The following is a 24,956-nucleotide window of genomic DNA, read 5'->3' on the forward strand; positions in this document are numbered from 1 at the left end:
GATTGAACCCATTAGCAGTGATGGAGGTTTACTGCTGGGCTGACTAAATAACTCTATACAGGATAGAAAAATTGATCAGTGCTTGAATGTTGATTTGAATTCCGCCAGTTTGTATTGTGTACTATTAAAATATTGTAGATGCGTATCAATAAATAAGGTTAGGCGACAAAAAAAATCGTGAATTGATGGCACCTGTCTAAAAGTGGGGACTTTAGATTGTAAATCATCAATCAGTGTGTGTGTGTGTGTGTGTGCCAGCTGCGTTACCTGAGACTCTAGAGCTGTTGTGGACACTCTGGCCTTAACCTGGAAGAAAGCCAGAGAAGAAAATGAACTGCAGGAAAAACCAATCAAAATGTGGTCTGTCTATCTTTCAGGTTTAGTTTTCAGAGGAGCAATTTTACAGGATTCTACAGTAAATCATTTTTTAAAGGGGAGCACTACAACAATTCTGTATAATGGTGAAAAATGATCCATCTTCAAGGGGTCATATGTGAAGACGTGACATATGGAAATGTACCTCTATAATGCATTGAAAGTACAGAGGAATTAGACACAGATAGGAGAAGGAGGCTGACAAAACCTACAGCAGGGAGGTGAGTGCTGCAGATCTGCATCATATTCATAGCCTGTACAGGGACAGGAGCAGTCTTTCAAGATGAAGATGCACATGCATGTGACTATACACTATAAGAGGTTTTTGGGGCGATAACATGAACAAAAGGGTTCCCCAAACAAACGTTGTGATCTCAAATAGGCAACAGGTTGTCAGATTCTTAGATTTAGAAGATTTAGGTTTTTGACAACCATGCTATTGCATCACTGAACAGCAATCTCTTCAGTCCTGAGATTTGGGCTGCCCCTCTGCACATTTGCTTCACCTAAAAGCCCTGCAGCACATTTATGTGTGTCTGTGTGTGTAAGTGGGCCAGTGGTGTTTGGGCAGGACAGACAAAAACACCTGACTGTAATTACAGCAGTATAGCTTCTCCAAGTGCTCCAGCTATTTTTGCCCTCACTGTTTCTTTCGCACACACACACACACACACTTTTCTTAGTCTAGTAATACTCTCACTTTCTCCAGCCACCGTGGAAATCCATATCTTGCCCTCCAAACTCCAGCTACACACTGTACTTTCCTCATTCTCAACTCATCTGTCATTCTTACTCATTATTACACTACTATGATTCATTATACAGAGAAATTGGTGAGTGCTCATAAATTGCTTCTCTTGCACTGTATAGCTGTGGGTTATACCCAGGCTTCATTAATTTCAATTTTTTAGAACTATGAGGCATTTTGGGGATTATTAAACGAAGAAAACATTATAAAATACAAAAATCTATTTTTTACTGTTTCTCCATATACTTTTAGAACACTATATTAAAACATGATAGCTCATATTTAGGAATCAGCATTTCTTGTATGGACTCACGTGTGTCTCATGTCCCTCCCTCAGGTTGTATGTGAGGTCTTGCTGGATGTCTTGGACAAAGTGGTGCGAGTACTCAGGGTAGAGGTCCAACACTTCATAAAGCCCTTTCAGATTGACACACTGCAGGTCACAGTAGGTCAGGGCTTTCACGTCTGCATTGGTTTTTATCACCCGGTCATCTAAGGACAGGTTCGCTCCGATCAGGTCGCCTTTACCTGTTTTGGGGAGAGATATGGAAAATGCCAGTCAGGAAAAGGGTTGCAGCATAATGTTTGCTTGGTTAAAAAAAGGGGGGGGGGGGTGAAGATGCAGCCTCTAATGCAGACTTGTTTCACATCCTCCATCTATTAAAGGGATTACCTTTGGTTTAGAATGATGGGGATGCATTAAGACTACTTGTCTCTTCATGTCTGCCCACATACATCTGTGCACTGATGTACTGAAATACAGTCATTCCCTCCTACAGTCCTTACAATGATTTACCAGACTTCTTCTTCTTATAATTATAGGTCTAACATATTGCTGGCTTGAGCCATATCTGTAAAATGAAATACAGAATCATTATAATTCAGGCTTTTGTCACACTGCAGCTCATTTCACCAATAGTGAGGCGGCTGAACACAAACAGACCTGACAACAAGCTTTTCTGTTCATTTTTTCACATGAATGTTAATGTCGCTAATGAACTGCCACCTACTTGTCATGTTACCTGTCATGTTAAAACCAAAACATTAAAGAGCACATAGGGTCATCTGTAAACACATCAGCTATTTAGACCACAAAGTGAGCACTCACACAGTTCTTTAGTTTAATGAATCAGTTATTAAACAAAGCAAATGCTGCCTTAGTAAATCCTTACAGTCTGAGTGAGGTGGCTGTGACAGCTGTTCCTGTACATGCAGGATGAAGCTAAGAACTCCGTTAGTGTTAATGTCCCTTAAGCAGGAATAAATTATTCATTATGGTCATTGTGATCTGTGAACGCTGCTAAATTACACCACAGCTGATGGAGTGGCAGTCATGACCATTCTTATTCTCTCCCTCTGTCTCTCTATTTTTCTGCTCACTCTTTTCCTGACTTTTCATTGGTCCAGCTATATCAAAACCCTTTGTCACTGTCTTCAGGTTCCTCATAACTGCTTCCCTTTCTGTGTTTCGAGCCTCTTTTATTTCTCTTCTTTCTCTTCTTTTTTTATTACATCCTTTTTTCATCCTTGTGTACTTTGCTCAGTACTCCTTCCTTTTCTGTCATATGTTCATTTTTGCTACCTAAACTTTACATTCATTTCTTATTTTTATCTATACTTTTTCCCTGCATACATCCCTGTTTCTTTGCTCCTCCAAATTTACATTTTCTGTCTTCTCTTCCTTTCTTATCCTTTGTTGTCTTTTGTTTCTTCTTCGCTGCCTTGATCATGTCTTTCTTGAATGTCCATCTTCTCTTGTCTCTTCTTTCCGGTCTGCCCTTCCCATTCAAGCTGCCTTGACTTGTGTTTACACATATTTTCTCTCTCCTTTAACTTCACTCTCTTCATCCTCTCTGTTTCATGTCCATCTCTGTGGCCTCTCATTTTCACCCACTCTCTATTATGGGGTACTGAGCAATGGCTGCAAAACAGACTTATAGTGTGACACACACACACATACAAGAAGAACAGAAAGAGTGAGAGAAGCTTTTTTCTCCTTCAGTCAGACACTCAATGTCAGCCTGACCTTCTGCACAGTCAGCAAGCGAATACAGAGACAATACTCACTGCCTGTCATACCCTTGCACACATATGCACCACCCACACACAAACACACCATTCTGTGCAGCAGTAAACAATTCCACCTACTCCATACCCACAAACGCCCCAAAACAACAGGATCTCTTGCAGCAGGCAGATGCTGATACAAACAACAGGTAGACACACACAACAAACTCGGAAAGACTGACACAAAGAATGTGGGTGCCCCATCAAGAGTGACACAGAGCTTTAGATTCAAATTACTTTTCTCTGACTCACTTACACACACGCTTGCCTGGTCAACAAACTTGCATCAGATTTGTCTGCAAGTCTGTGTCATAAAGGTCACACAGCAGGTCACTCAACACAAGAGGTCATGTTGCACAGCAGATGTGCGTGGGAATACAGCTCAAATGAGTCTGCATGTTGCATCAGATTATGCACGCATAGAAAACTCTGAACACACAAGGCATCTATGCATAGTCGGCAGACAATAGTCTATATATGGCTATGCAACAGCCACGGTCTGTTCCTAATGCCTATTGTAATCTAAAATACTTGAGGAGACCTTTGAAAAAGTTTTGCTGTTTTTTTCTTTTTTTCCATTAGAACTTCATGCAGTGTTTCATGCTTCAGTGTTTGTTATATTTAATGATTAAAGACAAACATCTTTTCTTAGTTTGAGCTGAATTGCATTTTTTGCAAATGTTTGTAATCCTTCATTAATTAGAAGACAACTTCTATTTTGGTGTAGTGCTCTTTTTTGGAATTGCTGATATGGAATTAAACAAGGCTTTTTTTTGCTCCTGTTGTGGAATACAAAGAAGTCAATTCTGGCAGCTGATACTGCAATTAGCTGCTTCTTTAGCAAAGCATTAATTGCAAAGTTCTGCCCTGGGTGCTACAAAAGACTGATTTCAACCTGCAGCAATGAACTGTGCTGGACAGCAGTCTACTGGTCAAGACTAGATGGAACTAAAATGACCCACCTCTGGTGAATTGGACTGATTAAATGGGCTACACTCGAGTGGATAGCACAGATTAAATCTGACAGAAGACAATGCTGCAGAACAGACTTTACACCACTGGTTGAACTGAATGGATTACTGGTATAATTATTACAATCTGAAGAAGCTGAATGTTAGTGTCAGTGAACTTTTTAAATGAGGAATACAGCTCCCCTCACTTGTAGAAGACATTCTTTGACTCTTATTGCTGCAACATATTGTTAAAAAAGTAGCCTCTAACCAGAGCTGACGTTATGGGAGCTTCATAACAACAGGCACTAATAATGAGCCATCGCCTTTAGAGCACTGTAATGGCCCTTTCATTTTTATTTCTAAACAATAAGCTCATTTACAGGACCCAGCTTTAACACAATAAGCTGCACAGAGCTTTATTATAAAGCTGCTGGGAGTTTCTTTGTAAGACTATGATAAGCTTCCCACCACTGTCTTGCCCTTATCGTACCCAGTATGGCCAGCACCATGCCATCTTTCAGCACCTCCATGGACCCGGAGCAGACAAAGAAGATGCCCTGGAGAGCATCGCCCTGTCGGAGAAGGTACTCTCCAGGAGCGCAGAAGGAGGTCTTGATGTGCAGTGACAGGGAGCGAAGGCAGCCGCGACTGGCAGAGGCAAACAGCGACAGCTCCAGGATCTCCTTGTTAAGGTGCATGGTGATGTCAGATCGCAACTCGTCCGGGAAGTCCTTCAGCAGCTGTGGAAATGATGGGAGGGAGAAAGGCAGAGAATGAAGCTGGGAGGAAAAGAGAAAGCAGGCAGAAGTATGGGGAGCATGACAGCTGCGACAACACCATTCTGCTACTCACTAATTAAAATTCCAGCCTTGGCTGACTTTAATACTAAACTACCGTACAACAGAAAAGATTACTTTCAAGTTAAGACTAAGGACAATCTAGGAAAACATAACGGATTAACACAGTCTACGTAGTTGCTGCAAACATAACATAGTAGTAAAATACAATGTAAAGTAGCTCAAGAAAAAAAAACTGTCTGATCTGTCGATCTCCTTGTCAGGAAAAAACTGTGGAGCTCACCGTCACACAGAGTTGATCAATGAGTCATCAGAGCTAGGCTGACTTTAATCAACAGGCCCATCTATAATTCATCTGTCTGGGATTCATCATCATAACTCCATCTAAGCCCCAGTCTGGACTCTGACAGCTGTCTCACAGGCATTCACAGCCTGGAGGGACGAGTTACTGACTGGATGCCTCCTGAGCTTGTCAAGGAAAAGTGTTGTTCACCCTGCTTGTCTATTTGTGCTTTCTTTCACGCCACCTTATTCTGTAGTTCCACAAACGTTGCTTTGTTTACAGCTTGGAAGCAACTACAGCTGGAGATTGATTTAATCTACGTTGAAGTTATCGTTATTGTGAAGCAAAAGCTAATTGGTCCACAAGCATCAAACTTTATGCAATGATTGCTAATTGGCATCATAAAAAAGAGCCAGATTGCTCTACAGATGAGGTAGCAATGTTGTGCATGTATCCTCATCAGCTTTTACAAAATATAGCAAGGCATATCAGAAATCTGAAAAAAATCTAGATTCCTCCATGTGAATCTCTATAATGTATCTGTTTAGAGGACTTTTTCCTAGAAACAATGGCATCACCTGGTCTCAGAAGAACTACACTTGTTTCTTGGATTTCTAGTTTCTGCATTACTTGGAATTCTATCACACAATGCATCAGCACATGGAGTCGTGTCAGAGAATTCTCTGTCAATGGGGCTTTCACTGAAGAAATCATTGCTTCAATTTGTTTGTTGTTCTTGGGCAAGACACTTCACCCTATTATCAACAGCAATACAATAAACACTGCCAGATTTGCCCTTTAATGCACTTCAATGTGAGATCCCTACAATGAAACGAAATCTGGCTCTGAAATCCAGCCTGCAACCTGGGGATTTTATTTGGTACTTCAATCATTCTCCTGATGTGTTAGTCCTGATGGGAACTACATGCTCTCACACTGTGGGGGATCATGTAGTATTGATCCTATTATCACCTTTAAGATGAGTTTAAATGTGGCTGGTATGTGAGGAGTTGGGAGTATTTGAACTTTCAAATGAATTATTGATTCCTCTGCGCTCTGCTGTAGGGTATCCAAAACACAAGGAGGCATTAAACGGTTAACACTAGCGCCCATTGTCTAGTAGATGTTTGGTCGCCCATGCTACGGGAAACTCCTGGTTCCAACAATAGAATCCAATTTGTACCTCATTCGAGTCGATGCCGTTGTTGACCGACCAGGTTGTCTGAAAGTACTCCAGCATTCGCTGCTTGAGGCTCTGCGGCAGATGATGAACACGGATGAAGTCCTTGAGGTCTTTGGTTCTGGTGTGGTACTGGGACCAGCGTGAGTACATCCTCTGGATAATGGCGGTCACGTTACCAAAGACCAAGGCATGCATCAGTGCTGCAGGTGAGAAAAAAAGCAGGGGAGAGACACTTTCAGACAATGGAGCATAAACATGAATGAAATACAGAGAAATGGATTGTGCTGAGGTTGTCAAGATAAAGAATGCTAGCTTCTATAGGCTATGTTTAGTGTATGTTTTTCATTGTATAAGCACAGGAAGAGGAACAGCAGGGACGTTTTCTGTGACAGGTATCCTCTTCTGTATGGTGGCCTTTATTTGATTTTTGTGATCAAATAATAACACTGATATTATATTTACATTCATATCTTGCACCTTTGCTCCTCTCAGACAGAGACATCAGTGTCACCACTGACAGGAGCTTATTTGATTGGTATGACAGATACCTGCCCTTTCAATGCCCACAGATAATGTATTCTACTAACCTCAACCAGTTCTCAGCTGTGCTGCAGCTGCGTTGCTCACCGCCAGACATCAAAGTGTGACTGTGTGCCAGTGATTTATGACACTGATGAAATAAAATTAAGCTTTTAGCCACCATATGGAAACCTGTTTAAGTGTCAAAGTAAAATTCCTGATTGACTGTTATTCAGCTTATGAACTGTGCAGTGGAATAAAAACAGATCAGCTTTTAAATTCACACCAATGAAGAGAGAATTCAATTCAACCCACAAACTCATTACATTTCACCTGTATTCTGCTATAAATACAAGAAGGTGCTGCGTGTTAGCTTTCATTTCATGTAAACCCCTAGGGGACAGCATGGGTGTGTTTGTGTGTGTGGGTGTGTATATCTGGTGAGTGTGTGAGACTGTCCTGAGGCAGTCTGGGACATTTAGCGTTCAGCACAGCCAGAGCGGGAAGTGTCCACAGAGAAAACCCTGCCACAGTGACCTCTCTTCATTCCTAAAACCAAACATCGTGTAACAATCCAGTTTAAACTGGATCACTTCGCCCTGCAGAGGTCTGCCTTGGGATTTTATTTTGTATTACAGGATAATGAAAAAATATTTTATTGATGTAGGAGAGGGATTTCCCAAAACACCTACCTCCTATGAGCATGACACAAACAGAGAAGATCTTTTCAGCATCAGTGTTGGCTGACACGTTGCCAAAGCCCACGCTGGTGAGACTGCTCAGGGTGAAGTAGAGTGAGGCTATGTACACGCTACGGATGGAGGGGCCAGTTCCATTAAAATCTCCAAGGACATTGTACGGTGACTCAAGGCGTTTCCCCAACTCATGAAGCCATCCTGTATGAAGGTGTAGCGAACAAGCAGTGTGTTAAATAAGCAACCAGTACTTTCACAAATTTGTCACACACATTTTAACCATTGTTCTGGAAACACAATTGAGCTGTCCTCCATGCTTCATCCACAGCTGAAGCAGATCTTGGGAGCCAGAGCTGATCCCTGGTCAGTACAGTGTGGAGACATGCAGCGAATCCCAGGAGATTCTCCTCCAGACACTGATGAATGGTAATTGGATGGAAGCACCTCATAGCTGCCTGACTTCAATGCTCACTTCAGCATCAGAAAAGCATAATTAGGATACAACACATTAATCCTGCCTCATGTACTGAGCTGTTATTTTATGACACTGAAATGCTGTAATTGGTGGAGAGAAATTTGCATTGCTCTTATGACCCAGTCAATGCTGACCGGGAAGCAGTTACGAGGACGCAAGATGGAGGTAATTGCAAGCAGTGCAGCTCATCGATACTGACCAGAGATCAGCCCTGGGGGCCTCATTATACAAATGACCTAGAGGCTGAGGGGAAAGCATGAAGGCTTTGTCATTAATTACAAGAAGAATCAAGACATCCACACCAATTTTTACAATAAAACACATGAGGAGGTTGCTTTGAAATTTTCTACTGAGATATTTTACACTTTTAGGAATGAATAAAAACAATGAGGAAATCAAAAACTTGATTTCGCTGCTTATACAGAATGGTTAACAAAATATTAAGAAACCAGACAGCATGCACCTTATTCCTACTATGACCTCACAATTCCACCCTACACATGTGGTGTCTCCTCAATTGATTGGATTCTAACAACAACAAATCTATATATATGTAACGTGTTTCCTCCTAGATGGTGTCTTGAACTGTACACAATCATCTAAAGGCTTCAAATCCTGTGGGAGGTTACAAACAAATATCACATTGTGCTTGCAACATTCAGAATTACTGTTGATTTGAAAATAATGAGCAATGAAACAGCTTGCATTATGACACTGTTCACTAGGCCGAACACATGCATGCATGAACAGAACCAGCATGAACATGAACACAACATAAAACACAGGCTGTAGGATGTAGATATAGATCGATATAGATTTTTTATATTGTTTATGTTTTGTAATCAAACCCCATATTTATTTTTCTTGACATCTTGAATCACATCATGTCCACCTCATTAAAAAAACCTTGCTACTGCAGAAGTAAAGTGAGTTAATGGTGATTTTTCTGATTCAATGGCAACTATATCTCAATTCAAAGCAATTTCTCCCAGTACATCAACAGAGCTTGAAGATGCTCCTACTTATTTTGGTATAGTGGCCAACAGCCCCCCCTGTGCGCTGTAACAAATGATGATGAATGTGCTCACTACAAATCACCCTTTGTTTTAACATCAAGCGTGCTTGTTATTTTTAGATTTAGGGGAAATACTTGGCTTCATTTTCCCAGGACTCACCAATGTCCCAGTTAGAGGCATTGGCATCCATCTCCATCTTGCCGATGATGTACCAGATGCAGGCCATCCAATGGGCTAGGAGGGCAAACATGGACATCAGCAGAGTGAGGACAACTGTGCTGTGCTGTGAGTAGCGGTCCATCTTCTGGAGCAGCCGCAGCAATCGAAGCAGACGCACAGTTTTTAACAGGTGCACCACAGACACCTGGGGATAAGGAACAATAAGCCAAGGTGAAATTATTTTTAGCATGCAGATGGCAAAATCATCAATTTCATGCAGAGAACATTTTCATAAATGATAATTGGAACTGCTTTCATTAGAAAATGTTTTTCCATTGTTAAAAAAAAATAAAAAAATAAAAAAGGAAATAAAAATACATTCCTTGTCATGACCCAGTGTTTCTTTTTGGTTTTGGTTGTCCTTGTTTTGGGTTTTGTTATTTCAGTGTTCTGTTATTTTGCAGGGCTGTTGTTTTGTTTTCCAAAACATTTGGTAATGAGAGGAAGCTCATATGAACTGCAGTAAAATGTTGCATAGGTCTGATTTGGGACAGGCAAGCTTGAAGATAATGTGACTCTATATGTCCAAATGTTGAAGATGAACCAGGAAATTGATCTTTTAACAAAATAAAGATCAGAAGCAGCAAATCCACCAAGAAATGGCTCAGAAAACGTGGAGGGAATGACCTAGCCAAAGCCTAGATTTGCATCCTAAATTTTTCATGGAATAAGATTAAAATTTTCATCAAGCCAATGTCAATGATTGGTGAACAAGTACTCTACGAAATGAGGCAATACTAGTGTCTGAGGCCAAATGTCCAAATTTGGCCAAATTTTTCTTCCACAAAGTAATATTGCATTTGATGTACAATACTGCCTTTGTTCCGTTTGTGTTCAATACATCAATTTTATCTGCAGACATTGTCAAAAATGATCATACACTTGCTTGAGTATCAACCATAAGCAGATACTGCTGTCATCACTATACTGTACAGCAACGCGTACAGCAACCAGTCTCCATCTCCACAACTATTGCTTCTGAACGCAGCATGTGTTTCATTCCCTGTGATCAAAAAGCCTACATACACCACTCCTTCTCCTCATTTTTAAGGTTTCCTCATATTCTGCTGAGGGCAAAGTCAGAGAGACAGACACAGATACAAAGAGAGTGCAATTGTCTCGCCTTCACAGACAGTAAATCTCATGAGAGGAAGCTCAATACACACACATGGTAATATACAATTACACACACACACACTGACTGAAGTGACAAAAAGCTCTTAAGCATGCTTCATGCCCTCTTCAACATGAGAGGCTGCTCAAATCCTCTCCTGTTCTATAATTAGAATTTGAGAAATGCTTGTAAACATTTCAACAATATGATCTATAAGAAGATTTCCTGATGAAGGACCCTTGGATATAAAAATACTAATTATAGCAATCAGGCACTGGCTCACAGGTGTGTTTGTTTTGCTTTCTTAACCTCCAATCCTCACCACTTTTCTCCTGTCCCTTAAATCCTAATGCATTGTTTAACAAAACATAAACTGCTTTAGTTAAACCCCCTCTTCTCCTCACTTACACACACAATGTTAAGTTTCTTTTTCACACCTTGTGGACTCTTATGTGCCATAAATGTGATGTGAGTGTCATCCATCGTGCACTTGATCCTCGGGCAATCTTCACCAACAGTCTATTATTTGGGGCTTGCCATCATGTATCCCCTTCAGCGATACACACACACATACACACACAAATCCAACAGCTATTATTTAGAGGGATATAGGGCAGAGGGGGACATTTAATGTATGTTGTACACATTATTTTTTTGAAGTGGGAAGGAGGGGGAGTTGGTGGTGACTAGAAAAGTGGGGCAGAGATTCTGCAGAAATACGTTACATTACAGTAATGAGTAAGAAAAACAAAAGTGGTAAGAGGGATGATGTAAAGGAATGATGAAAAAAGCAGAGACGGAAAATGTGTGTGTGAGAGAGTGTGAGAGGACAGTCTTTATCAGAGCTCATCCCGCACATGTCTCCAGTATGTTTTATGGCACTGGCGCCACACTCTTGCTGTGAGAAATAGAGAACTGGTGCAGCACAATGGGTAATGAAGCCTCCTACCGAGCTCTGGGGAGAAGCTCCATCTCCTCCCCGCCATCTATCACCACCCAGCATCCCACCTATTGAGAGACCAGGCTGCGCTACTTTCCCTTCTCCTCCGGCAGCATGAGCAGTAAGCAACACGCAACAATACTCAACAATGCATAAGCACCTGCTGCTACTCAAGTTTTCCTTTTTGCCATTTTCCTCTCAGCCCGGCTATTTACATGTTCATTTCCTCTGCTCATCCAGTGTGAAATTTACATCTAGCTACCTGATTGCTTACATTGCCTCTGCTTTTTAAGGCAGCATTTGTGCACTGTTACTTTACAGAAATGTTCATTATTTCTCCCCTTGCAGCCACGCCTTTAGCCCCACAAGCCTATCACAACAGCATGACCAGCCATGATTTTTTTTAAAATAAGCTATAGAAGCAGCAATATAAAATCAACAAGCATGAACAACACTGTTCTCCAGAACCGTTCTCCGGGACCTTTATTAATAACTGTAAACCATGGGTGACAAAGGACATCAAGGCATCACTCAACAGAAAGAAGACAGCCGTCTTGAGTGGAGACAGAGAGGAGATGAGGAGGGCCCAGGCAGAGGTGAAGGAGAAGATTAGAGAGGGCAAGGAGAGCTACAGGAGGAAGCTGGAGAGCCAACTTGCCCGGAACAAATTGAGGGAGGTATGGAGTGGCATGCGAACCATCACCGGCCACAGTAGGATCTCTGACCAGCTGATGGATGGAGATCTGCAGGAGGCCAACCAGCTGAACCTGTTTTTCAACAGGTTTGATAGTCCACTCCCTGACCACCCTCCCCCTCCCCCTCCCTGTGATGCACCATTAACACCTGTCTATAATAACAATGTACCTCCTCCTCCTCCCCCTCCCATTAACCATACTAACCAGTCTCACCTCCCAATCAATAACATCACCCTGCCCCTCTTACCCCACCTTCCATTAACAACCCCCATCCTCCCTGCCCCCCTCCCCCATCAGATCTCTCTCTCTGCTCTTCTGTGTCCACAGTTACCATCACCACAGAAGATCTGAGGAGGGAGTTCAGTCGCTGCTCACAGTCCTGCCACCTGCAGAAGTTCTCGGATGACTCTGCCATTGTGGGCTGTACCAGCAGAGGTCGGGAGGCGGAGTACATGAGTGTGGTGGACAGCTTTGTGGAGTGGTGCGGACAGAACCACCTGCAGCTGAATGTCACAAAGACAAAAGAGCTGGTGGTGGACTTCAGGAAGCACCAGACACTCCCAAACCCGGTCAGCATCAAGGGTACCAACGTGGACATTGTGGACAGCTACAAATACCTGGGTGTCCACATTGACCACAAACTGGACTGGTCCACAAACGCAGAGGCAATTTACAGGAAGGGACAGAGTCGCCTGTATCTACTGAGGAGACTCAGGTCCTTTAACGTCTGCCAGACCATGCTGCAGATGCTTTACCACTCGGTGGTCTCCAGCGTCATCTTCTACGCTGTAGTGTGCTGGGGCAGCAGGATGAAGACGGCCGACACCAACAGACTCAACAAGCTCATTAGGAAGGCTGGCTCGGTGATGGGAGTGGAGCTGGAGTATGTGGTGGAGGTGACGGAGAGGAGGATACTGAGGAAGCTCCCAATGCACGACACGCTGCTGTCCTACAGGAGCACATTCAGCGGTAGACTGAGACTACCGAGGAGCAGCACAGAACGCCACAGGAGGTCCTTCCTGCCAGTGGCCATCAGACTGTATAACTCCTCCCCTTTCTGTAGGGAGAAGCGCTAGATAATCATGTCATGCATCACTGTCATTCCCTCCACTTGTCTATATTTATGTTTACTTAGCACCTTACATCTCCATATTTGTATCCATGTATCATATATTGTGCTCATACTGCGTACTGTACTCTTATTTTGGATGGAATGTAACTTGATACCTCTGGCACAAGAATTTCCTTCGGGATTAATAAGGTTTTATCTTATCTTATCTCTTATCTTAAAGCTTCACTAACACTACTGGGGTCTGACCAAAATACTTTACTACCACACAGGTGAGGAGAGTAATATTAGTCTACAATATACTGCTCTACCAGAGCCATAGCAGTCACCTCGCTCCCTGCCTCTTGGCTTCAAAGACACCTAACACTGAATGAAGGTGGAATCCCTATGTTTGCATGTCACTTGATGTCAGTAGATGACAATGACAATGACAATAACAAGAAACAAGACATTTGAAAAATTAAATATTGCTTTACCACAAAAAAGAGGAAAAGAGAAGTTGACCTCTAAAGGGCCACCTAACTTTAAAACATGCCACAAAACAAAAACAAAAAAGCAAAAAGGACTAAGATGCATGACAAAAACAAAAGAAAGAAGGACACAGGGGAGGGACACTGCTGAGGCCCCCTTGGCTCATTTTGGGTGAAAGATGACTCTTGTCCTCAAAGGGGACATCTCTCTGAATGCTCCGTCCTTTGAGGGGACATCGTGCAGAACGTTCTGCAATTACCAGCCGTTTCTGCTCTCCCTGATGGCAGCCCAGTAGTCCTACAACCAAATCCTGACCTACTGGGAGCGCATGGTATTTCCATTAATAGAGTCTGGAAGCAAACTGGTACCTTTGCCTGGAGCAGCTTGTCACTGCTCTCACCTTTTTCCATTCCCTCCTCACAGCGTAGTAAGAAAATACAGCATGTTGTTTTTTCTCTTACAGCACTCATTTGCCTTTTTTTACCTTCTTAAAACATTAACAATAATAATTTAAATATTATTTTACCTGCGTCTTTTATCTGTTTTGTCTTTCTGTCCTCATATGCAACAATATGAGCTTCTTGTGTGTATTGGACCATGTCATCATATTGCAGCTTTTGTGGGAGTAAACAGCAGTATAGAGTACAGTCACCATTTCCTCTAAATTAAGGGATAAAAAGAAAAAAAATATCCTCCATAAGCAACCAATCAAGACCTCCCTATAGTGCAGTCGATTGGGTGATATCATTCAGCTGGATACAAGACAAGACAAGATATTCTACCTAATTGCTCCAGATCTTTGTTTCCTTCTCCACTCAACTATTCTTAAGGGGGCCATGTGTTTGACTCAAGCTGAACAGAAAAAAAGGTTTAATGATAAGGATTTGATTGTTTTGCCAGCACTTGGACAGTATGTGGAATCAATATGCCAAATCAAAGAGCCACTGGGGCAGCTGTGAAAACAATGCAGGTGATCTATTCTCATGAAATGTTATGCCGGAGGTGTCATGTGAATTGTTTTTTTTTAGGACCCAAGCACCGAGTGGTGTAATTTAATGTAAAATAATTTTTTAAAGCCTGTATTATGTGCAGTATTGTTTTTCTTCCCTGGCTACTTACCACACTGACTTTGAAGGCATAGAGCAGGTCAAAGGGTAGTGCAGCCACAAGGTCGATGATAAACCATGTGGTCAGGTAATGGATGCATATTTGCCGAGCGTCGAAAATGACCTGGCCGGACTTGCTGACGTAAGTGGTACGAAAATTGAAAACAATATCTGTCAGTAGAGAGAAAAATAAACATGTTTAGAGTCTGGTTATTGTGTGTGTGTGTGAATGCAGGTTATTTAAAATTATTTAAAACCTGCAACCAACCTATTATAAACAGTATTTCCACAGCAATATCGCTGACAGTTGTGCTTCTGGTCAGGTCGTCATCACCAATGAAGCACACGTTATAGGGCACCGTCACAGCTACGTAGAATGTAGCAAGCAAAATCAGCCAGTCCCAGCCTGCTTTTAATGTACTGTAGTGAAGTAGGATGAATTTGGACTTCTTGGCATCTGCTACTTTGTACTCTGGTAGAGCAGGCAGATCCCCAAACACATTCTGGATACAGGATGAAACAGGTAAGAAGGTATGCATTACTGAAACAGAAACCTTAGCATTATCTTCGGTAACATTGTACATGGATACATTTGTTCAGTCCTGGTTAGCAAAGCTATAGATGTTCAATTACTGTGAATGGAAACAGATGTGTAAAGGAGGGTAACCTATTTTTTCTTAGCTAACAGATATTGGTTTTCTCCATTGTGTTTTAATAACAGCAGTTATCTTCTCGCATCCCATATTATACAGTCCTCCCCCACACACTTTTCCGTGGTCCCTCATCATGCTCCATCCCGTGCCATTGTTTGGAGTGCATGATAATACCTTGTTGAGTTTGATCTTGCTCTTCTCTCTGCTGTGGAGGTGACCAGAGATGTGGTAAAGCACGGTGCTGCTCCGCAGACGAGCTGAGCTGAATGGAGAACCTGTTTTCACCCTGCCGCGCCGCCGTTCTGTAAACACACACACACACAAACAAAGTTAGTACACACCCATCTACAACACTTTACCCCCCAAGGTTAACTCCTGATGACTGAATCAGTCATTATGCTTGATGAAATACATAATATTCTGTCCTAAATAGGAAGACATGAATATGCAACAGCTTTATTTCAGAGCAAACTGCACAATTTGCAGAGAGGGTGGGAAATGTGGAAAAACGGGTAATTGCTGTCATTTTGCTTTTGTATAAAACACCTGTTTTGATTATTCACATACCTATTGGCAGATAATGTCAGATTGTGTAAACAGTGTTTCTAACAAAACCGCCTTTTTTCTGGTTTGATAAGTCACCACTGGGGCACAGAGGCAGAAAGTACACTATATTTTCTGGGATAGATTGCTACTGGTGTGGGTCTGTGAGTGTATGCTAGCAGGCATGCTCCTTTGTGTGTGTGTGTGTTTCCTCCAAGTGTATTGTATTAGTAGATAAAGTAGATAGTGCAGGAGTGATGTGTTCAGACTGAGGAGTTGGGTAATGGGAGTAGGCACTTTATTGCTGCTGGGTTCTCACCGCTGTGAGCCCACAGGAAAAGGACTAAGGCCAGATTGGTTGAGAAGGGATAACAACAATAACAAAGCTGGAGAATAGAAGTGATAACCGCTTCTGAGTGTCCTTCGGAGAAGTGTATGTGTTCTGTGGTGTGTATTGCGAGTGTGTATGGACCCCAGATGAGGCGAACAGACAGGGCCCATCCATAACATGGTGCAGCCTTGGGGGACGCGACACGGCAGGAGCACAGAGACAGAGACATGCTTATTTTTAGATCTAATGAATTTCCCTCTGCTTTTATAGCCATTCTTGTGTGGATAGAAGGGGGTATAGGTGGAAAGCGTTGTGTGTATGGGGAAAACGCAAAGGCATGTAGGGCAGATAAGGGAACTGGGAAAGGATTTGTAAAGTAGCTGAAATAGATGAGAAATAGAGGTGATGGAAAGACAGTGAGGTGAGGCAAGGACACGAGCACAGACAGCAAGCGAATACAGTTGAGAATATACAACTGGCAGAGGAGGAAAGAACAAAGAAAAGGAGGAGAGGAAGGAAGAAGAGACACTGATGACACCAGAGTGTGGGTTTCCCTCTTTTGCACATTTTGTCCAGTGTGTCCAGACAGATAGCTAAGTGGGTCACTTCCGAGGTGTCTGTCCTTGAGAGGTCTGGAAATGCCCTGCTGATGTCCGGCTGTCTGTCTGGTGTGATAGTCCTCTTTTTTAAATCAAAAATAAAACTGTATATGACGGTAATCACTGGATGTCTTTCTACTCATTTGGTGCTAAACAAACAAATGCATGCACACTAAATAAACACCTTCTATTTCTGTACTAAGAACAAAATGCAAATATCTGTGAGACATACCGGGCATATTCTCATTTAAACAAGCCTTGTCAGACCCAAACCTATTATAGTGAGGCATGCGTCTCTGTCAGAGGTATGCAGCATCAGCCTCTTTCCTTTTCTATGAAAAGCATTTCATTATGTGGGGAAAAAAAATAACTTAGCTTTCTGCTTCCAGTCCTCCTTTCTTTACAGCTATGAGAGTAATTAGGCAAATTCAGGGGAGGCAAGCCTAAGATGAGACAAGTCAGTTTGCTGACTTCACAGACGCACACACACAGTTTGTGCACACACTGACCTTTTCTCTGGCTTTGTAGGCTGCTTTTTGCTTTAGCTAAGGTGTTGCCCTTAAGGTAATGCTTTGAGGATATTAACTTAGAGGGCAAACTTTTTTTACTACCATTATTATTTATAGTAAATAAATCCCACCAAAAGTCATAATTAAAAAGCAACAACAGTGTCTTATTTGGAAAACATTCAGTGTTTGCATCATATAGATATAGTACACATCTGTTATCTTATTAAATTAAAAGGAGTTTGTCCCTTTAACACCTACATGCATGAACATACTAACCTTCCCTTTTGTCCTCTTGAATGGCTTTGGCTTTAGTGTCTGTGATATCCTTAAATGAAGCCAGGAAGAGCACCACATCGCCTTTCTCATTTTTAATTGGCACAATGTCCAGGAGGCACCAAAACTGCACCCCTGTAAGGAAAGACACTTTTATTAACACTATTAAACACCATCTCTGACCAGGATCTGACTCAAAAAGTGTGTGTGTTTGTGTGTATGTGTATGTGTAGCAGCAACAGTTCCACAGATTCCCAGACTTATTAGTGAGGCTATCTACAGCTTGAAGTCCCTCAGGAGACGCAGAGCCTTTAAATAGACCAAGCCACTGCTCCCCAGGCACAACAAGAGATGAACCAACCTCTGAGGTCCCATCTCCTGCTAAATAGATTGCTTTTACAGAGAAACTGAAGGTCAGCATCTGTTTCTGCACTAACATTAGTGAGCTGGTGTTGATTGCCGTATTATTGTTTATCAAACAAAATGTCATGAGGCATAAGACTTTTGTCTCTAGACAACAATTTGCTGGCCAGTACATCACAGATCTGCCTAACTTTGTAGAGAGTGTTAGCATCTTTTAATTGTTTGGTGTTAGAGATCAAAGCTCGGGAATCTCTTTCACAGATCTCTGTTTTCCTCAGAAGACTCACAATGTACTCCCTGCCAAGCACCAAACAGTAATAAGCAATTAGGTGGTGAACACAGCTGAGAATTTAGCAAGCAAAAAAAAAGATGTTGCACTGACATGCGTTCAGACAAGACAAGAGCTAGATAGATAGAAAGTAAATAGTGAAATTAGGTGGCCAGAAAACAGCAAAGGAAATGGTCTCATGCAATACACTCAATGTAAACACGTCAGATTTGGCTGTTTTAATCCAAACTCCGATCTCTTTCCAGACCTAACCTAGTAAATTTTGCCTAAACGTAACCTAACCTGTGCCTGAAAACAAAAATAAACTGATGTCTGCAAAGCATTTTCTTGTATGTAGTGAGCGTTGTTTCTTTGAGGCTGTGTTGTTTTGAGGCATTGTTCAGGTTAATTATTTAATCACATCAAATTCAATCTAATCCGTATCGTGCTGTGGAATATGCATGACAGTGACACTGCTGTTACATTTTTATCATAGACACACTGGTGTTTTACATTTCTGTCCTCGCATAGTTGGAATAATCATTCATTTGTACAACAGCTAATAATTAGATTTTCTATTCAACACATGATTTTTGCCATGATACGTCTTGAACTACAGCCTTTCCTCTCTTTCTCCTGATGAATTGCTGATCAGGAGGGATTTCCCATGGAGTTTCCTCCCACCCACGAACTCTTCTTTGCCTGGAGATAACTCAATCACGTTATTTTTGGCTCTGTATGTGTGTATGTATGTGTGTGTGTGTGTGTGTGTGAGACTAATCTGCATGCCTGTGAGACAAGGCGACACTATCAGGCACACAGTGCGATAGAGAGCATTCCTGATTGCGAACACGCAGGATTCTCTTTTCTCAGGCAGACAGACGGAGGACAAACTGAGTCAATCAGCTGCGTTTACTTTCGGGACTCTGCTGTGACAGACAAAAGGAGGCAGGGAAGGAAGAGGCAAGATGGGATACATGTTTAGGCAAACTGGAAACAACATAACAATTTGGAGATGGTAAAAGAAACAGCAATAATGTGCTAAGCCATTATAGAGACAATGGCAGATGAACAGAAAGGGGATCTGAAAAAAACAGAAAGGCAAAGGAGAAAGTGGAGTGTTGTTTCAGACAACACACACACACACACACACAGAGAGAGAGAGAGAGAGAGAGAGAGAGAGAGTGGTGCTCACATCTGTGATGGTATTAGCAGAGTTGTGCATGTGCAAACTATACTGATCCACCAGCTAAATTTGCTTTACAAGTCAGTCAAAGAAAATATATAGCAAAGCAGCAAAACATCACACACATCAGCAGTATTAGTGATTTCCATCATGAGGAGTCCTTACAGCTGCTGTCAAAACAACAGCATCACTGCAAGGTGAAATTTATCAGACGCTCGACCGCTTTGAAACAAATCCCATGATAGAGTCCACTGCTTTCTTCCATCATCTAAGAGTGCTCATTGATGGCCTTTGTTCCGTTTAGACAAAACAATTGAGCAACATTTGTAAGTGTTTGTGTGAAGGGAGCTAACTCCTGATTGTTTGATCAATGTAAAAAACATTAACTGCTCCTACCAACCGCTGCCACTTCTCAGATTCATTACCCACCCAACACTGGTTAGGACTAAATAAAACAAAATAAACCTCTTTCCACTGAGAAAAAGATCAGAATGTCTGGTTGAATAAAAGTCAAGCAGGTCAGGAGTGGACACAGATGACTTGACAACTTACTAACAGATGGGCTGGATCATGAAATATTTGGTCAATAAGACAGTAAAAGTTTGGAAAAGTACAGACAATTGTCAGTAAAGATGTCAGTTTCATAGCACAGTGAGCATGTCTCTGCCAATGTCTAGTTGTGCTCATTATGTCTGAATCCATTTTCTTCTCTGGCTAGCTGGATAATAGGTGTAAGTCACACACCAAATCATGCTACACACCACAGCTACATATTGGGCTCAGTGTAATTTAAGGAGTCACTAGCTGACAGCTATAAAAGTTTAATAATGTGTCGCAGTGTAAATTAATCACTCCAGGACTTTTCCGACTGATGGTTTTGTTTAATCATGTTTTAATGGGAGGGAATCTATAAAGTTAGACATCAGTTTCCATTACTTCAACTGTCTATCTGTCCATCTATGCCAATTTAAATGGAACTTCTTCATAAATAGCTACAGACTGCTATCCATTTATGGAACTACAAAAAGTTCCACACGGTGATCGCTCTGTCTGTACATTTTCCAATGGCTTTCTGGCTCTGGGTTCCAGATTTAATTGTTGCGTACCTGTCTTGCTGTAGAACATGATCTCATCTTTAAACTCTTTGCGCTCCTCCAAGGCGTCGTCAATGCTGAGGATGATGCCTTCGCTGCTCTCTGGCCCATATAGGAACTTACAGGCGCAACTCTTCTGCATGACCTCAGCCCGAGAGAAGCCTGTGAGCTCACAGAAGCCATCAGAGCAGTAGACAATAGGAAAGCCCTTCGACACCTGAGCATTGGCCAGGATGAAGTTGCTGTCTGCAGCGAGAAAGAGGAGAGAGAGAGAAGCAAGGTTATAAGTTAGCTTATTCAAACACAGACAATGTCATGGATGTCTTTCTGATGTTTCTGCTTTATGGAAAAAATGCTTAAGTAAATTCCTTCATCATTTTCTTCAAAATAAAATCCAATGTGTTTTCTGACTTTAGGCGAGATTATATTGCTCATTATTTTTGCTCCTTCAGCAGTCCTCGGAGGTAGCAGTACCATTATCTTTGCAGCCACAGACTCATAGAACAGAAATATGAGGTGAAGTATAAACATTATTAATTAGCATTACCAAGAGAGTTTGGATTTTTAAACATACATATAAGCATGAAATGTTTTCTAATTTATGTTCTATTGTCATTTTGGGGCTATACTTAAGGCTTAAACTTAATAAGGCCAACTTTAGCCTCAAGCAGTGACATCATACAGTCACAGGAGATGGGAAGTGTACACCTTTTCAGAATCTTATCCCTGCCTGCAATACATCATTGTTTAGTGTTAGAGTTTAAATCTTTTTTATTGCTTTAACCTCCCTGCTACCACTACCATTACCTTTTGAAACTTTACTTACATAATGAAAAAGGAAGCAAATTCAACTGGTTCAAGTACAGCTCTACAGCTGTTTGAATGAATCACTCTCAGCAGCCAGATAAACCAAAATGGGATTTTTAACGCAGAGATACAAAGGCCGATTGGATCTCCAGCTTGGGCAGATGAAGGCCCACGTGGGCTGCTACGTGGAGGTCATTTACCTCCACAAGTGAGTGATTTATCTACGTGCTGTAGAGCAACAGAATCCAGCATCAAGGAACTGACCCTGAATTCATAATACTACCAGTGAGAGATGCTTTAAAGAGAGGTTGAGCCTAGGAGACATTTGTAAATGAGTGGGTGAGAAAGCAGGAGGGGAGGATAAGTCGGGAAAAGCATGAGTGATGACAAAGAGAAAAAAACAAGTTCTGAAGTCTATCACAATTAATTAGCCTATTTGTGTCTAGCTCCAACTACCCAGTTGAAGTAGACCAGCTGTTTATACCTGAATCCATCTATTACTGCAGACAAACACCCACACACCCATCCATGCAAACAAACACCCACATTGCCACTGATGTGCAGCATGATGCTGAGCTGTGCTGATAGACAGCTAATGTTTACAATACAATGCCCATCACACAAGACAGAGGACCAGTGTGGTTTGACAGACTGTGTGTGTGTGTGTATTTGTATGCAGTCTGTAATTTAATTCACACTCAAACCAGCCAAACTAGACCCCAAATAAAAATGTATGATTACTATTATGAGTTTATACAGAAAATGAGGCACACAAACACATTCATATGCACATGTTTATAATCACTGTTTAAGACATCCTGCAAAGGGAGTTGTTTCAATTACATTTCATTACAAAAATCAATTTTCTGCATCGATAAATCCCATCTTCAGTGACGTGGATGTTTAATTGTTTTATGTCAAACGTCAGGCTTTGTTGAAGGAAACCACCTTTGATTTGATATGGGAATACACTCAGCAGAGAACAGAAGTCTTGTACGCGTCTCACAAGAGGAATGAGCAACATGTTCCCTTTTATAATCCAATCCAGCAGTCAACAATGGCTTCTGCATGCTTGGCATCACTTCAACTTACAGTAAACTCTAAGATTATGTAATAGAAAATAGTGTGGGGGGTCTGGTACAGCTTTGGCATTACTGTCACCATTTCCAAAATGTAGGAATATGTTTTGGTCATCAGTGGAACAGGTTATGAAATCATGCCATTGTACCATTATTGTCTGATCTGATATCTGGGTTCCCTCAGTAACTAAACCCAGACTGGGAAAATGTTGGCATAGATGAATACATTTCAGTTATAAACATTCTTAAAGGAGAGAAAAACACATGACAATGTGTGATGTCAGCAGTGATATTCTGACTGAATGGCACAGACAGGTCAGAGTGGGCCACAGCATTGGGACTGGTTGTCAGATGTGAGGCCCGGTTTGGGTTTAGACAAGAGAAAGACGGACAGGCTTGCTGGAGTCTCTGGGACCCAGAGCAGAAGCCTGCAGTCTGTCTTGTGGCAGCTCCCAGAGCACAGGAGGAGGGTGTTGACAGAAAACTAATGTTTACAGTGAAACACACACTATACTGTGTTTGACAGAGGATTACTTTAGTTGCATAGAACTGACAGATAGGCTGTATTGTGTTGGTGTGTACAGTGACACAAAGTGAGTTTATAGGTACCTCATTTTACAATGTAAACTGTACACAATCATTTTAGAGACATGATTACGACTCCGTGAAGCTTTTGGATACACTATAAAACACTACATAGATATTTTCTTTTAATGAAAGCTTGTATTTCTTTAAATTTAGTGCTTGTGAAAGGCCAACGTGAAAAAAAAATCTCAGCAAAAATGGCAGCAGGATTTATTTTCAGCCTTTAGTGCTATAATGGTAGTTCTCATAGTTGACACAAAATATTCCCTTAACCTTTATCCTTTCTATATTATGTTGTCCTTTCCCCATTTATCTTTTTCTGTACCTGTCCTACTTTCCACTGCTCCCCTCTTTCCCTCCCCATAGCTCCCTTTCCCAATCACTCCAACTGTCCTCACCTCTTTCTCCCTTCCCTATCAACCTTCACTTCCCTCCTCCCTTTCCCCCCAGCTGTTCTCTATGTCCCTCCTACCGTTTTGGATCTCTCCGCCTAATTACTCTTCATCTCCTCTCTACCCTTGGAATTCCACCAGACTTCCCTCTTCTCCCCGATCCATTTATTTCACTCTTTGCACACGTTGACCTTCTTCTCCACCCTCTACCTCTACAAAAGCATCATCTCTCTACTCTCTTTCCTCTGAACCTCTGCTAAAGGAAAATTCTGAAACATCTCTCCTTCTGAGTCCTTTTTAGATTACATCTGATGCTCTCCTCTTCCTCCTCTTCCTCCTTTATTTCTTTTGTTCTTTATCCTGCATCTTCTCTCCTCTGTCTCAGTGTCTTCATCATCTCCCGCTTTTCTGCATCTTTTCTGTTCTGACTGTCTTTTGGCTAATTGTTTCCATGTAGATGCCCATAGATCATTTCACCTCATGCTTACACTACAGCATGACAGCTGCTGGAGAAACCCCACAGGTACATGGGGAACAGGGGGAGGAGTGAGGATATGGAGGCAAAGAAGGAGAGGGAGGATAAGGAGGGAAGATAGAACATGAGTGTATGGTTAGAGAAGAAAAATAGTGGTGAGCAAACATCTTAGCTAGTTAATATTAAGAGGAATGTTTAAAGCAGAAGATTGGATTGTGGTTTGAAGATTGGATAACCTCGCTAACTGGTAGATTTTACATGCACTGGATTAGAGTTAGGGTAGAGTAAGGGCTATGCACACTATGTAAATACTGCTTCTTTGTGATTGATCTAAATAACATAGTACCTCTTCTCACTGGGATGCTTGAGGTAAGTTAGTTAGTGAGGAAACATACAGTGACATAATGTCTTGGCTCTTTAGCTGGTAAAACCCAACTGGTTCTTAAAAGGTTGTCATATTTTATACTGTTTTTTTATACACCCAAGCAAACTTCAACCATATGGTTGTCAGATAAGAAAAGATGAATAGTTTGTTTTTCTTTTTGGCCCTGCTTTGATAAATATTGGGTCTTTACAAAACTGGCACCAGGTCAGTTATTTAGCAAGGCTGCAAGGAACAACATGTTGTGTTATTTCAGTCTGAGGAATTGTTTGAATCTATTTCCACAGCAGGTCGGCGCTACAATAACTAGGTGGGTCAGGGAGATAAAGCTGCAACATCAGGTATATTACCCTGCATGTATTACTGCATGCTCCTGAACAGATGGTATAGTGGGGGACAGGTTAGTGTTGTCCACACACTGGTTTGCCCCAGATTTGTGGATCCTAAAACTTATTCACAAATGCTCAGCATGTGAACATTCACCAGCTCACTGACTGTCACCTGCCAACACCCAAAACATCACCAGAGCTATTTAAGGCACAACACCAATGTTTATGATGGGTGACCAAGCATCAGACAACAATGGCGACATAGAAAAAGAGAAGTGAGGAGAGAGGAGAGAAGGGGAGGCAGGGAGGCAGAAACCGTCAGAACTACACAGCGGGGAGAGAAAAAGATGGATGGCAAAGCAG

At 41.7% G+C, this 24,956-nt stretch overlaps 1 protein-coding gene across 1 annotated transcript in view; it reads right to left on the reverse strand.

Moving 5' to 3' along the window:
* kcnh8 (potassium voltage-gated channel, subfamily H (eag-related), member 8) overlaps window positions 1–24,956 on the reverse strand; it is a 36,594-nt gene that overhangs the window by 6,283 nt on the left and 5,355 nt on the right. The window contains exons 2-12 of the mRNA XM_028428566.1: window positions 20,557–20,790; window positions 17,637–17,768; window positions 15,553–15,680; window positions 14,994–15,228; window positions 14,739–14,896; window positions 9,271–9,475; window positions 7,618–7,821; window positions 6,407–6,606; window positions 4,634–4,883; window positions 1,437–1,651; window positions 268–306 (exon numbers count right to left, since the gene is read on the reverse strand). Of these exons, the coding sequence (XP_028284367.1) occupies window positions 268–306; window positions 1,437–1,651; window positions 4,634–4,883; window positions 6,407–6,606; window positions 7,618–7,821; window positions 9,271–9,475; window positions 14,739–14,896; window positions 14,994–15,228; window positions 15,553–15,680; window positions 17,637–17,768; window positions 20,557–20,790 (2,000 nt within the window). The remainder of the gene's footprint in view (window positions 1–267; window positions 307–1,436; window positions 1,652–4,633; window positions 4,884–6,406; window positions 6,607–7,617; window positions 7,822–9,270; window positions 9,476–14,738; window positions 14,897–14,993; window positions 15,229–15,552; window positions 15,681–17,636; window positions 17,769–20,556; window positions 20,791–24,956) is intronic.

Source organism: Parambassis ranga, chromosome 2 (genome assembly GCF_900634625.1).
Source record: "Parambassis ranga chromosome 2, fParRan2.1, whole genome shotgun sequence".
NCBI classification, from domain to species: domain Eukaryota; kingdom Metazoa; phylum Chordata; class Actinopteri; family Ambassidae; genus Parambassis; species Parambassis ranga.